Here is a 12,802-nt window from a genome sequence, read left to right as displayed (position 1 = left end):
ATCTTTGCGAACATTCAGATCACTTCAGCTGACGGCCAAACGTTATGGTGTTTTCCTATTTCATTTAATTCAAGTCCTAGCCAGCAAAGTTGTTAGAGCTCGGTGAAAGTCTCTTTCCAGGGTAGAGTTATTTTTGTAGTGTTCTGAAACATGCAGTGCAGAATTTCATAAGGCTGAGGTGTGCCATCAGTGTGGTAATTTAAATATATTTAAAACAATGCACAAATCTGCTGCTGCTTAGAACACTGCAGCTTCTAAACCCAGTTTCTTTTACTGATTTAAATTTAAAAAGAAAGAAGTTGTGCCTGAAGTGAGTACTACTTTTTTTTTCTCTTTTCTTTTTTGCAGCCAGCACCCAGTGTACTGTAAAAGAATAAATACTTAGGCTTTCCATAGCTGTATTGAGACTTTCATCAAGGTGAAATAGTTGATGTCTGTGTGCTTTTTTTTTTTGCCCCCTCCCCCCTCCCCTTGCCCCCTCCCCCCTCCCCCCATTTCCCCAGTCACACTTTATCAAGCAAGAAAACGGAATGATTGGTCTAAGTATTACTTTAACCAAAAAGATCAGGAGTTACTTTCTTTGAATAGAGGGCAGTACTGTGTTTGGGTTTTTTTTTTTTTTTTTGTTGGTTTTTTTTTTTTCTCATGTTACCTCTATTCTCAATTTAGGGTTTTCTTCTCTGGGAGATGCATTATCTTTGTAAAAGAAACATTGCTTTCTCCAATTTTTTCTGTTAATGGCAAAGAATGGAAATAGAATAAAGTTTTACTGATTTTGAAAAAAGCTTCCCTCCTGGCCGAGTCGTCCTTCCGGGGCGCCGCGCGCACGGGCCCGGAAGTCGCGGCGTCGCGGGTTTCCGGCGGCGGGTGATGACACGGTGCCGGGACCGGAAGCCGGAAGCGGCCGGGCCGGGCGTGCCGCGTTCGCGGGAGCGGCGGGGCGGGGGCTGGCGGCGGCGGGAGGGCGATGACCGAGTACAAGCTGGTGGTGGTGGGAGCCGGCGGTGTCGGCAAGAGCGCGTTGACCATCCAGCTCATCCAGAACCACTTCGTGGACGAGTACGACCCCACCATCGAGGTGAGCGGGGCCCGCGGCGCCGGGCGCGGGGTCAGGGGAGTCCCGGGGGGCCGCGCCGGGGCCCCGCCGCCCTCGGGCAGCGGCCGCGAGAGGCGCCGCCGCCGCCCCCGCGGGCTGCAGCTCCCGGTCATGCCGGGGCGACGGTGCCGCGGCCGTTCTGCTCTGCCCGCCGGCCGGGGGTTGTGCCGAGGAGCCGGGTCGCGGCCTTTCCTGAGCGAGGGGCCTGGCAGCGGCTGCAGACAGCAGCGTTCTTCCCGGGGGGGCTCGCAAAGCTCCTGCGAATCTGCGAATCGTGCTCTTGGTCTTGTTTTTCCTTAATAATGCTTGAGGTGGAAAGAAGTAGCGCAATGTTTTCCTCATCTGAGACTCGCTGGTGCGTTCTGCAGGACTCGTACAGAAAGCAGGTTGTCATCGATGGGGAGACCTGCTTGTTGGACATCCTGGACACGGCAGGGCAGGAGGAGTACAGTGCCATGCGTGATCAGTACATGAGAACCGGGGAAGGATTCCTCTGCGTTTTTGCCATTAACAACAGTAAATCGTTTGCTGATATTAACCTCTACAGGTACTATCAGGGTCTTTACCGCACGGAGGGAAGGTGGGAAGAGGCATCAGACCCATTTGCTGTTAGACCCAGTGAAGACTAAATAATAGGCAAATACTAAATCTTCCATTTCTTGCAGAAAGTTTTTCTCGCTTATCTATGCTCTGTGTCAATGCATTGTTAGTCAACTGAGTGGGACAGTTACCTGGGTTGTTGTGTTAATCGGATGATATTTTGAGCATACAGAATGTAATCGCTTAAGAAAGTGGGTAAGAAGGCAAATAGGGCAGAGTTATACACGGACTAGAAGATGGAGTTTATGACGTTATTAGGCATACTGCTGTAGGTTAGAACCCCTGAGGTCCTGTCTGGCTTTAATATGTATTTTTGTAGGACACGGTTGTTTGGATACTGAACTAAAACAGTTTTTATATTTAGCAAATAGTTCTTAATTTTTTAATTATTATTTTTCTTTTTAAAGAGAACAGATCAAGAGAGTGAAAGATTCAGATGATGTGCCAATGGTGCTAGTTGGGAATAAGTGTGATTTGCCCACAAGAACAGTAGACACAAAACAGGCTCAAGAATTAGCAAAAAGCTATGGAATCCCTTTCATAGAGACATCTGCTAAAACAAGACAGGTAAGATGCTTCCCCTCATGCTCTGACATCTTCCTGTATGCTGAATGCAGAATGGTCTAACATTTTCCCATGTACTTTCTCTCTTACCTACAGGAGTAAGCATTTTTTAAATCTATTTGAAATGTTTAGCTTTTGATTTCCCCACTCACTCTTAGCTTGAAAGAGTTCTGGGTTTATCGCTGGGCTAGGCCAGCCCACAGATCATTCCAAACTTTTACTGACTTTCTTTCAAGTGAGTCATGTTTGTAAGAAGAAGAGAACTTTATCTGCTTTTGCTGAGAAGTGGTCAGACTGTGTGGTTAGTCATCCCAGATCTATTCCGTTTTCTTGGCTTCTTAATGAAGGCTAATTATAAGATTATGTTTACAGAAAGAATTCCCCAGACTGGACTAATAGACTAATGGACTAATAGAGCTGCATTGAATATGCGACTCTGTCTGGTCAGCGTGTGTTCTGCCTACGTCAGTGTGGAGTGAAGCAGAAAAGGTGCAATTACTAAGCAGTAGCCAGAAAATTCTAAGAATTCTAAAGCAGAGGTGATTAGTAAAGAAGTAGCTTGTTTCCTGCATGGGGCCTCTCCACAGTTACATTTTGCCTTGTTTCTTTTAATAGCTCTTGCCCTGGCTGTTTGTCTCAGAGAAAGAGGAGTGTAAGTGGAAAGTTTTGGACATAAGTGCTAGTTTCTTCCTCTTAGGAGCTATGGGATAAGCTGGCTGCTCTCCTTCCTGTAGATGCATGTCTTTCAAATCATGTTAAGGGATTCTAAGGCTAGTGATCTCAAAAGCTTCAGGAAAGAAAATAATTTACCTGGATCATTTGCATTCAGGGTGTGGAAGATGCTTTTTACACGCTGGTGAGAGAGATCCGGCAGTATCGGATGAAAAAACTCAACAGCAACGAAGATGGCAATCAAGGCTGTATGGGATTGTCTTGCGTTGTGATGTGACAAGGTAAGCTGTAATGTAAGTTTTTCACTGACAACTCCTCCGTACATCTCTCAGTTGTTGATAAGCATGGCTTAGAAATACTAGCTGCTCTAGGTGGTTTTCTTCTCTATTATACAACCCATTGACACCCAGAAGTTTAGAATCTACAATTGTTGGGTTTTTTTCAAAAAAAGGGGGTTTTTCCTCTCTAAGTAGTTAGCAAGGCTTAAGAAAGGAAATTATATTCACAGCAGTGTTTTGACTGTGGCCACCCGAACTAGAATGAGGAGTGCGCATAGTTCTACAGTTGCCGTTTGCTGATGATTTGACTTCTGCGCAGCTTCTCTTGTGCTGTGTTCCGTTGGAATACGCACTGTTTGAAGATTAACCAAATAAAATAATTTAACAAAATGTATGAGTTCCCCGAGTGAAATTCTTTTCAACAGTTACTTAAAAGAGATTGCTCATCACTGTAAAAACAGGTAGACCAGTTCAGGACTTGTACTACCCTGTTGCACTGCCCGTCCATCACAGAGTTGGACAGCAGCTAATTAGAGATGCCTTTCTGTTCCAGATGCCAAGAATATGCGGTTCAGATGTAGCTGCTGGACGAGTCTCAATGCTACTGTATTGCATCTCATGCTGATGCCCTGCAGTATGTTGGTGCCAGTGACCAGAATCTTCGTACCAGTTAATTAGCACAAGGTCTTTTTCTGTGCGCCATCTGAAGAGGACATCTGTGGCATCTACCTCCTTGCTCAGCTAACAGAGCAGTTGCATCTCTTGATGTACTGGGATTTTTTTCTCACTGTGTTATCTGGGTTTGTTCAAGAAGAAAACCAGTCACAAGTGAACTACAGAGACTAAATGCTGTGAAAAAGATGACACTTTACCTCTAGAGTAAAAGCTAGAAGTGATGTTTGTCCCCTCTCTATTGGATTCTGATTTGCAGTGTTGTCAGAGGAGTGGCACTAATTGCTTGACAGGTAATGTCAGAAATGGTTTTGCACCGTGAATGCTCCTGTCACGTATCATACTGGTATCCGCTCTCTGTGCACCTCTGCAGCATATTTTGAACATCTCCTTTGTGCTAGGAGTACCACTTAACTGATCATTCGTTTTCTGTAATAAAAAGGAGGTATCTTTCCTCACTTAAGTGCCTGTTTGCTAAGAAGATTTGAAGTTGTCTCTTGTTCCCTTGGGTTGAGGAAAACCCCGATGACTGGAATTTCTTGGGAGCTAATTCTCTTAAGCAGGCAAGTCTTGTGTGGGTGATCTCTTTGCCTGGCAGGATACTAAAACAGGAATTAATTAGCTGGAAGATCCAGCAGGCACTTGTAAGACTCTTGAACTAGGGAGGGGGACGTACTGCATCTGTTTTTTACTTTCTTTGTTTCTAGAAAAATAGGTGGAACTGTTCCTATTCTATATTGGTTTTCTGCAGCATTCAGATCTCTTCCAAGTCGGACCAAATTAGTCAGCTGTTCATTTTTAACATTAACTGCCGACATTTATGGGCAGCTTCTCGATAGTTAATCTAGTAACTGGAGGTTAGTTAGTTTGGTCAGCTGTTATTCAGCTCTGTGACTTGCAAATTATTTTATTCTGAAATATTTTTCTTACTACCAGATTGTATACACAGTCTCTTCAAAATTTCTCTATAAAGTGTAGGTGGAGAGTCTCCTTGTCAGGGGAGGAGTGTGGGATTTCGAGTTGACTGTGTTTGGTGCAGTGGTTGTCATGGCTTAGTCTGTCCAGACAGAGGGGAGAAGGTGATGAGCTCTAACAGAAACCTGAGCTACCTTCTGATTGCAGCATCCTTGCAAAATGAGGGAGAGAGTTCAGTGCTGACCACACAGAAGGCATATGATGTACTGATGGGAATTCTGGGCTTGTTCTACAGGCCTCAAAGTATGAGAGAATTGCTACTACATAAGCTGTGCGAATACTTCCTAGAACAACATTGTCACCCCGTTTAATTGGGACGTACAAGTGTGGTCACTGTTGCAAAGCCTACTGGTGTTCCTTGTAATACTGTGTCCTTCCCTAGTTCCTGTGCTGCTGATGCTGGGTTCTGCTCTGTGTGGTCAGACAGTGTATCCCACAGCAAAGCTGAATTCCCAGTTGCTCTCTGATAGGAGTAACGGGCCTTCGGCCAACAGAGGGAGCGTTCCGTCAGTCTGCCAAACCAGCGTGAGCAGAGGAATTGCAAGAGGCTTGATTTCAGTTTGTTCATGTCAGTCATAGGTCTTAATTTGGAGTTCTCAATTTCAAATGGAAATTAAAAGTCAGTAAATACTGAGAGAAGAAATTGTTTCTGTTAATAATGCTTCCTTCACTACTTACATTCTTAATTCTCTTCTTGGAATGAAGAGGATTGATCTGCATCACATTTTATCTGTGATAATCCTACTAATAACTTTCTGCAATTTATTTTACCCTTGACTGATGAAACACTGATAAGAATTAAAACCATAATATTTTTACATAAAACAACATTTTCTAGCAACATACACAATGGTGGGCAGCATTATGGATAGCATTGGCCGTGACTCGAGTCAGGTTTGTTTGAAGATGATCTGATGCCTGCAGATTAAACGTGGCAGAATTACTGCCACTGCAAGCTGACATGTCATGAGCAAGCAGTGCTTTTCTTTGGTGCAAAAGAGAAATTATTTGTGAAAGTACTCTTTGAGCACTATGGCGGGAGATGACTGTCTGCTTCTAGATGTGTGACACATTATTGTTCACTTGATAAAAATAGAAGTGGAAAATGATAGCTTTTGGGATATGCATCTGGTCACATAGGCTCAGCATTTTGGAAAGACAGCAACGTGGAATTTGCAGTGTGTTGGAATGGTGAGATCTTGTCATCTGGGTGCATGTATGTTTTTTAATTATTTGGGAAACTTAGGAATTTCTTTCCTGGCAAGCTGTATCGCAGAGCGTGACTGCCTGCTGCCTGTGGCCATCGGACACCTTTTGCAGCTGGCATTTGATGTTTGGGGGTTGTGTGGTCAAGTATGGAAAATTATTTCTTTTGGATAGAGGTTCATCATATCAGTTCTCTACATTGCATAGCATGTTCCAGTTGTCATTAAAAATGTACAAGCTGTAACCTCAAAAGTTGTGAATTCTCAGAATTGTATGGGAACTGGCAAATGCATCTACTTTGTCTTTGGCATTCCCTTTCTCGTGGGCTATATAAAAATCTCAAAAGGGAAGAAGACCTGGTAAGGGTAGGTGAGTATGTATCTCACCTTTGGAACCTTAGAGGGGACTGCATCGGCTTTCAGGGTGCTCAGAGCTGACCTGCACAGGTGGCACTCCCATCTGCATTATTATAGTTTCACATCTAGCAAGTGATACAGAATCGGTATTGTGCCGATCATGAGTATGAAGTAAAGGGTCATACTTTGTTTCCAGCTGTCTATGTAAGAGAACCCTGATCTTGGTGGCAACTGAGAGAGAACTGTGGAAGGACAAAACCCCAAGAACGTTTGGCAGAATTACCTAGAAGATAAGCACATAAGTTTTTGCACAAGACAGATCCCTAGGAAGGGTGGTTTTGTAGATTTACTCCAAATGTTATTTAGAACTAACAGCACAACACCATGTTAGTGCCAAGCTAACTTTACTATCGTGACTGCGAAGAACAGGCATAAACAACTTAGATGTAAAATATAAAAAAAAGAGTAAAGCTCTTGTTCAAAAATTACCAGTGCCAATAACTGAAATATTTATGTTGTCGCAGACTGCGAACAGCTGTGTAACGAGATAGTGTAACTCTATGGCTTGTTACTGTTGATGTCCCTCCTCCATGGTCTTGTTCAAACAGCAATGCTCAAATTTTGTTCTTATTGTCATCAGTAGGACTTTGGATAGTAACCATGGTAATTTTTAGTACAGTTCAATGACTTAGAACTGCATTTCAAGCAACTTCAGGCCTATGGGGGGAAGGAAAGTAGTGGGAGTTTGAACTGCACACTGATCCTGTATGTGGTCCTTTACTCCCCAGGCCTTTTTGTGTAACTTCCAGGATGGTAGGGAACTGTTGGGATCTGGACTTTTTATCCAAGGGCTAATTTTTGTTGTTACTTTGTATAATTATTTGCTTTCAATAATGCATCTCTTTTCATTTGAAGTAAATTATTTTGCTTCTTAATAAATTTTTTTAAGGAATAAACTCTGAATTCTTTGGTCATTCCTTTTGTGGTAGTGATCTGGGCAGGGGATCCACAACTGGCTTACAGAAAGCTTGTCAATGCTACGTGCTTTCTCTGTGGGATCTAGGTTCACTCAGATTGTCACATGTAACATGGCATGAACAGCTGTATCATATGTGTCCACTATAGCATGAATAAGCAGTGAGAGTGGCTTTGAGACATACTACAGGTTTGTTCCAGAGTCCATTTTTAATACTCCACCAATCTGTGCCATGTCGTGCATCTTGCCTTTGTGTTCAGTCCCTGTATTTGCAGTGGGGTCCCTCATCATATTTGTGCTGACTTTGCCCTTGGAAAGGATGCTTGCTAAGTCAAAAAAAAAGGGGGAGAGGAAATTTCTTTACTTGATATTCCAAGAGTGGAATCAGCTATGAAGTTATTACTGCGTCCAAATCATGCTCTCTGTTAGACTTTTAAGTTGCTTAATTTGGTCTTCTAAAATACTTCTCTGTTGCAATAAGGCACTGTGTTGAGCAGTGCAGTAAGTGTGCTCTAAGTGCCTTTCTCCTAAGACATTGTGTCAGGCCTGTGGAACCCAGAGTCCAACCTGTTAACTGTGCAAGTAACTTTAAGGACAGACACCTAGCAACAGGGCTCTGAAGCTCCTTGCACTGTGCAGCTGCAGCAGTTGCTGCCTGTTCCAAAAGGAGAGATCCAGAATGTGAGTACAGATGGGTGCTTAAAAGCAAGTGTTTTCTTGGCTTATTAGGAAAGCTTTCCACCAGCCTGATTGTTACCTGTAACCATCTGTTCCTAGAAACTACTTCACACCTGAGGGACTTACTGGCTTTTGTTGCATACTGGAACAGAGACTGATCTAAACAGCCCCAGAGGAATCTGTGTAGGGAATTACTAAGAGCAATGTGGGAGAGAAGAGCTTGCCGAGGCTCTTAATGCAAGGTGCTTTTGTTCAAAAGGCACAACACAAGGAGTGCCCTTCTGAGCTTACCCATTACCTTCTCTCTATTAATACTTTTCTTCTTCAGGAATTGAAACCATTTTCTAGCAAAACTTGCCCCTAGGCTTATATTTGGACAGCTACCCCTGTGGCATGACTGCTCTGCTAGGTGACTGAGAGGAAGATCCTGCTAAATACCTGAAACTGTCAACTTTCTGGCATGTTTGGGTATTTTGCTTTGACTAGACCCAGGTGGAATGAAGGCAGCCTAGAGATAAAAGTGTGGTGGGGTTTTAGAGCCACTTTGAAGCCTCTGGGTGTGAATCACTCACTTTCTGGCTGAAAAAGTGTGGGAAGATGACTTGTTTGTAGTCGGCACTTCAGTTTGTAGAGGCTGTAGATCTAACTTTAGCACAGCATACCCAAGCTTTACTCATATTTCTATCGTGAACCCACATGAATTGATCCTGTGATTTAAAAAGCTAGGGGATCAAGAGACCTCTAGAGGAAGATGACCTCTGCACCCTAAAGGTTAATTTTGGTTTCAGATGTGAATCCTAAGATATTGATATATCCAGAAAGGTTAGGGGCAGATATAGTCCTTGTGGGAGTGCAAACAAGCAGGAGCCCGGTTTCATTGACCTTAAATTAAACAGTAACAGTAACATGGTGTTGGGGACTCACAAACTGGGGAATGAGTAAGAACAATTCAGAAACTGAAGACTGCTATCAACATGAGAGAGGGGACCAGGTTTTAGAGATCAAGACTGTAACGGCATCCCAGCTTTGCCCTGTTGTCCGCACCTTTGCAATTTGCAGGGGTGGGGGGGGTGGACCAATTTATATTCTTGGGGAATATCTGGGAAGTGGGGCTAAAACTCCCTGAGTTCTGGAAAATTTCTTAACTGTTACCCAATGTGTTTTGAAGTTGTGCACATCAAGCAGTGATGTTTCAGAGAGAGTTTCTGGATGCTCTGGAAGTTATCTGAGCTGGACATGCTGCACCAGGTCTCAGCTCACCTGACTTCTCTGACTGGTAGTGCCACAAGCCTCCCATGTACCTATGGACAAATTCTATGACTTGTTATTTCTAACTCTCTATCTTGTCCAAGCAACTCTTTCACTTACTCTAGCCTTCTTTTGGGACAAGGCCTTTTCATAACTGTTCCTACAAAAGATAGCACAGGAAGCCCTTAGGTGCACATGTCGTGCCAAACAATGTTGTCTTTCCTGGGGTGCTAGTTTTTCTGTTCCCTTCAATCTTCTCACCAAAGTCACCTTTTAAACTAGCAGCAAGGCTGCTGACGATAGCCTGAATGCTTAGCTTGACTTGTGCTGATGGCAGTGCAATTTTTCATCTCCATCAATAAGTGAAATATAAATAAACAGGAAAAGACTCTGCTTCAAATCAAAACTATTGTATCCTGCTGACCCATTTAGGCTTCCCACTTCCCACCAGGAAGCTGAGTCAGAAGCTCAGGGTTACCCTGGCAACACAAAGGGCCTACAGGTTCTGGGCATTTTCTTCAGGCAGGAGCTCTTTTCTAGCTTCATGTGAGAGATCTGAAGTAGGTTTGAGGAAACCCTAAAGGACTGGGTACAGCCCTCAATGCCTGTATGCTAGAAAGAATCTACTTAAAAGGTACTTCCCAAACTGATACCCTGCTCTACCAGATCCAGGCCAGGGTGTGGAGCTTAAGGGAGGAGTTTCTTGCCACACCTGGGATTGGACTAAGGGCTGGTCTCTGTAGTATGTGCTTTGGTTATGGCTCACCACACGCAGAACTGAACATCACTTTACATTATGATACTAAGTTTTATAAAGGCAGTTCCTGAAAAGCTCAGGAATTAAATATAGCTCCTTGCATTTTCCTTCTGTTTGTTTGTTTGATTCAGCTGGGAAGATGTGAGGACATCTGTGCAACTCCTGTTGCTAAAATCCAGTCTGTTAAGCAGACCCCTCTCTCAGGAAAAATCTTCTCTGAATAGCACACCGATTGGTGAGAGCACGTAATTGTTACCTATCCACAGCTCCTGTTCTGACGAAAACATCAGCCTTGTGCCTTAGGGATTTCCTTTATACCACTGGTTCAACACAGAAGACATCAGTTTTAGTCTCTCTTAAAAGACTGATTTCCACAGTCCACTTTAGAAAGGTGCAACTGTCCTGGGAAGTAGCAATCTGACCAGACAACAAATGAAACTCTACTAAATGTAAAATGAAAGCCTAACTGAAAAGGGAAAAAAAAAAAAAAAAAAAAAAAAGAAGAAAGTTAAATTTGAGCCCTGCTTTCATTGGTTTCAGTGCAAGTGCTTGTGGTTGCACTTTAAATAGTCTTACAGATGACCTCTATTCTCCTTTTAGAGTAGGAGAGTCTAATTACAGGGAAGGGAAAGCAGCAAAAGTAGTGTTAGGCTGTTGTGCAGTCAGTCAGCTACTTGTGCTCTGTTACAGTAGGGTGTTACTTGAGGGTCTCCAAACTTGCTGCAAAGATGTCACGGGTGAAAATTCCAGGTAGGTCTGAAAGACAAGGCTCGTTAGCCTGTAGCCTCTGAGATTTTGATAGTGTGGTACCTTTGCAGTCCAGGGGACCTCACTGGGGGCTTTGAGTATTTTTATTCCTGCTTGGAGACATTTTTGGGTAGTGCAGCAAAGAAATAGCATTGTTATTTAAATCTTGTTCTACTTGTACTGAAGAAAAATATTGTACCTCGGGCAGTGTAATGTGTCCTGTAAATGTATCCTGTAGTGATACCATGAAATCACTGTGAAAGGGGTCAGAGAGATTTCAGGAGTTTCTGGTCGACCTGGCTAAGCTCAGAAGATGTGGGTGCTGCAGGTCTGAGGGGATGGGGAACACAAGCTAGGCAGCAGGAGTAGGGCCAGCCAGGCCTTGCAGAACAGTACAGAGGGGCTTATGACGGCCATTACAGAGCCCTGAAGAATATCGGCACCAAACAGTTCTGGAAAGAGCGTGTTCACAATTGCAGTGCTGTGTGGTGTGATAGACACTGTCCTAGTACATGAGGCTAGTATTAAAGCCCAGCCCTGCAACATCAGTGGGAGTCTGTTGACCTTCATGAGTGTAATTTTCATCCACTAAAGAGATGAAAGGTCAAACTAGGCATTTCTGGGATGCTTAGTTTGCAAATGAATATGTGGAGTTCAAATGCCAGGAGAGTATTGCGGCCGGATTTTGGGAAGTCAGCAGCTGGTGACTTGTGATGCCAGAGCTCCAGTCTGAATTTTCTGGGTCAGATGGAAAGGGCATGAGTTGCACCCCCGAAATGCTGATGCCACATCGTATGACCAGGAGTGAAAGTCTGTGGAACTGCAGCGTCTCAGCTGTCTGATCCTGTTGGTGAATAAGTGGAGATGTGACCAAAGGCAGCGGGAGGATGAAACTTAGAATCTTTGAAACAACAACCCATCCTGATCTTCACAAAGGGTGGCGAGTCACAGATAAAAAATAGCAAAGCAATCCAGTGTTGGCTGAGGTCATCTAGGCTAGAAAATGCTGTTCCCTTTGGGCAGCTGCAGAGAAACCCAGAGACTGTTGTAAAGCAGGAGCTCTGCCAAAGGGCCTCAGGGTGAATGGTATCTGCAGTGTGGCTCATTTATGTGCAGGCCACTCGTGCACAATCAACACTGAACTTATATCTTTGTATTGTACACTGTGATAAGTACTGTTCTTTGGTAAGTAGAAGGCTTTGGCTAAACTTGTACCTTACTAATCCCTTTTTAATCACTGGTGTGATGATTAGGCAAAAAGGCTTAGATTTTGAAGGGCTGATCTGTTGGGTTTATTTTGTTTCTGTTTTATTTCAAACAGCAGAAGACAAAGGGGAATATTGGTAGGCTTTTTGTATGCTGTGATACTGGCCAGACATGATCACTGGAAACAAACAGCAGTTACATGGTCACAGCGATCTTTCAGCAGTTTGAGAAGATGCTATTTCTCAGCGGTGCTAGCTGTGCCCCTCGCTGTTTCATGGAATGGTTCCAGCTTTTTGGTCCTTTGATACGTGAACCTGCCATTTGTAAACTCTTGTCCTAGCACCCCTAAGCTCCTGCTTAGCGGATAAACTTTTCTTAGTGGCGTTCTTTTCTCTGTGGCAGGAAATGAAACATTTCGCAGTTTCCCTTGCACTTATTCACACCTTTATTGGTTTTTAGGGTTTAGATTTTTTCCCTTTTTTTTTTTTTTTTTTTTTTTTTTTTAACCAGAGATCCAGCCTAAAGTAACGGCTTTTGAATGCATCCTGCTCCCAATGGATTTGATCCATGAGGGGACAGATCCAATACTTCATCTCCTTTATTCATGTTGAAGTCCACAGTAACGGTGCCCCCTGCCCTCGTCTTCCTACTTCATGTTTGCTGAGGCCTTACATGTCAGCAGAAAACTTTTCTTGCTGAGACACCTGTCATCCCAGAGTCCCTAACACTGGGAAATAATGGGATAGTGCAAAAAAACCTGCATTTTGTGTT

At 43.6% G+C, this 12,802-nt stretch overlaps 1 protein-coding gene across 1 annotated transcript; it reads left to right on the top strand.

The window, feature by feature from the left end:
* Positions 1-889: 889 nt before the first annotated feature.
* On the top strand, positions 890-7,375 carry NRAS (NRAS proto-oncogene, GTPase). The gene is made up of 5 exons (XM_055727922.1): positions 890-1,078; positions 1,465-1,643; positions 2,104-2,263; positions 3,090-3,213; positions 3,764-7,375. Exons 1-4 carry the CDS (start codon positions 968-970, stop codon positions 3,207-3,209), a joined length of 570 nt encoding a protein of 189 aa, XP_055583897.1. The 5' UTR covers positions 890-967; the 3' UTR covers positions 3,210-3,213; positions 3,764-7,375.
* The last annotated feature ends 5,427 nt before the right edge of the window (positions 7,376-12,802 follow it).

This window comes from Falco cherrug, chromosome 16 (genome assembly GCF_023634085.1).
Source record: "Falco cherrug isolate bFalChe1 chromosome 16, bFalChe1.pri, whole genome shotgun sequence".
NCBI lineage: Eukaryota > Metazoa > Chordata > Aves > Falconiformes > Falconidae > Falco > Falco cherrug.
The sequence above is the reverse complement of the archived record's forward strand: the minus strand, read 5'-3'. Positions and strand labels throughout refer to the sequence as shown.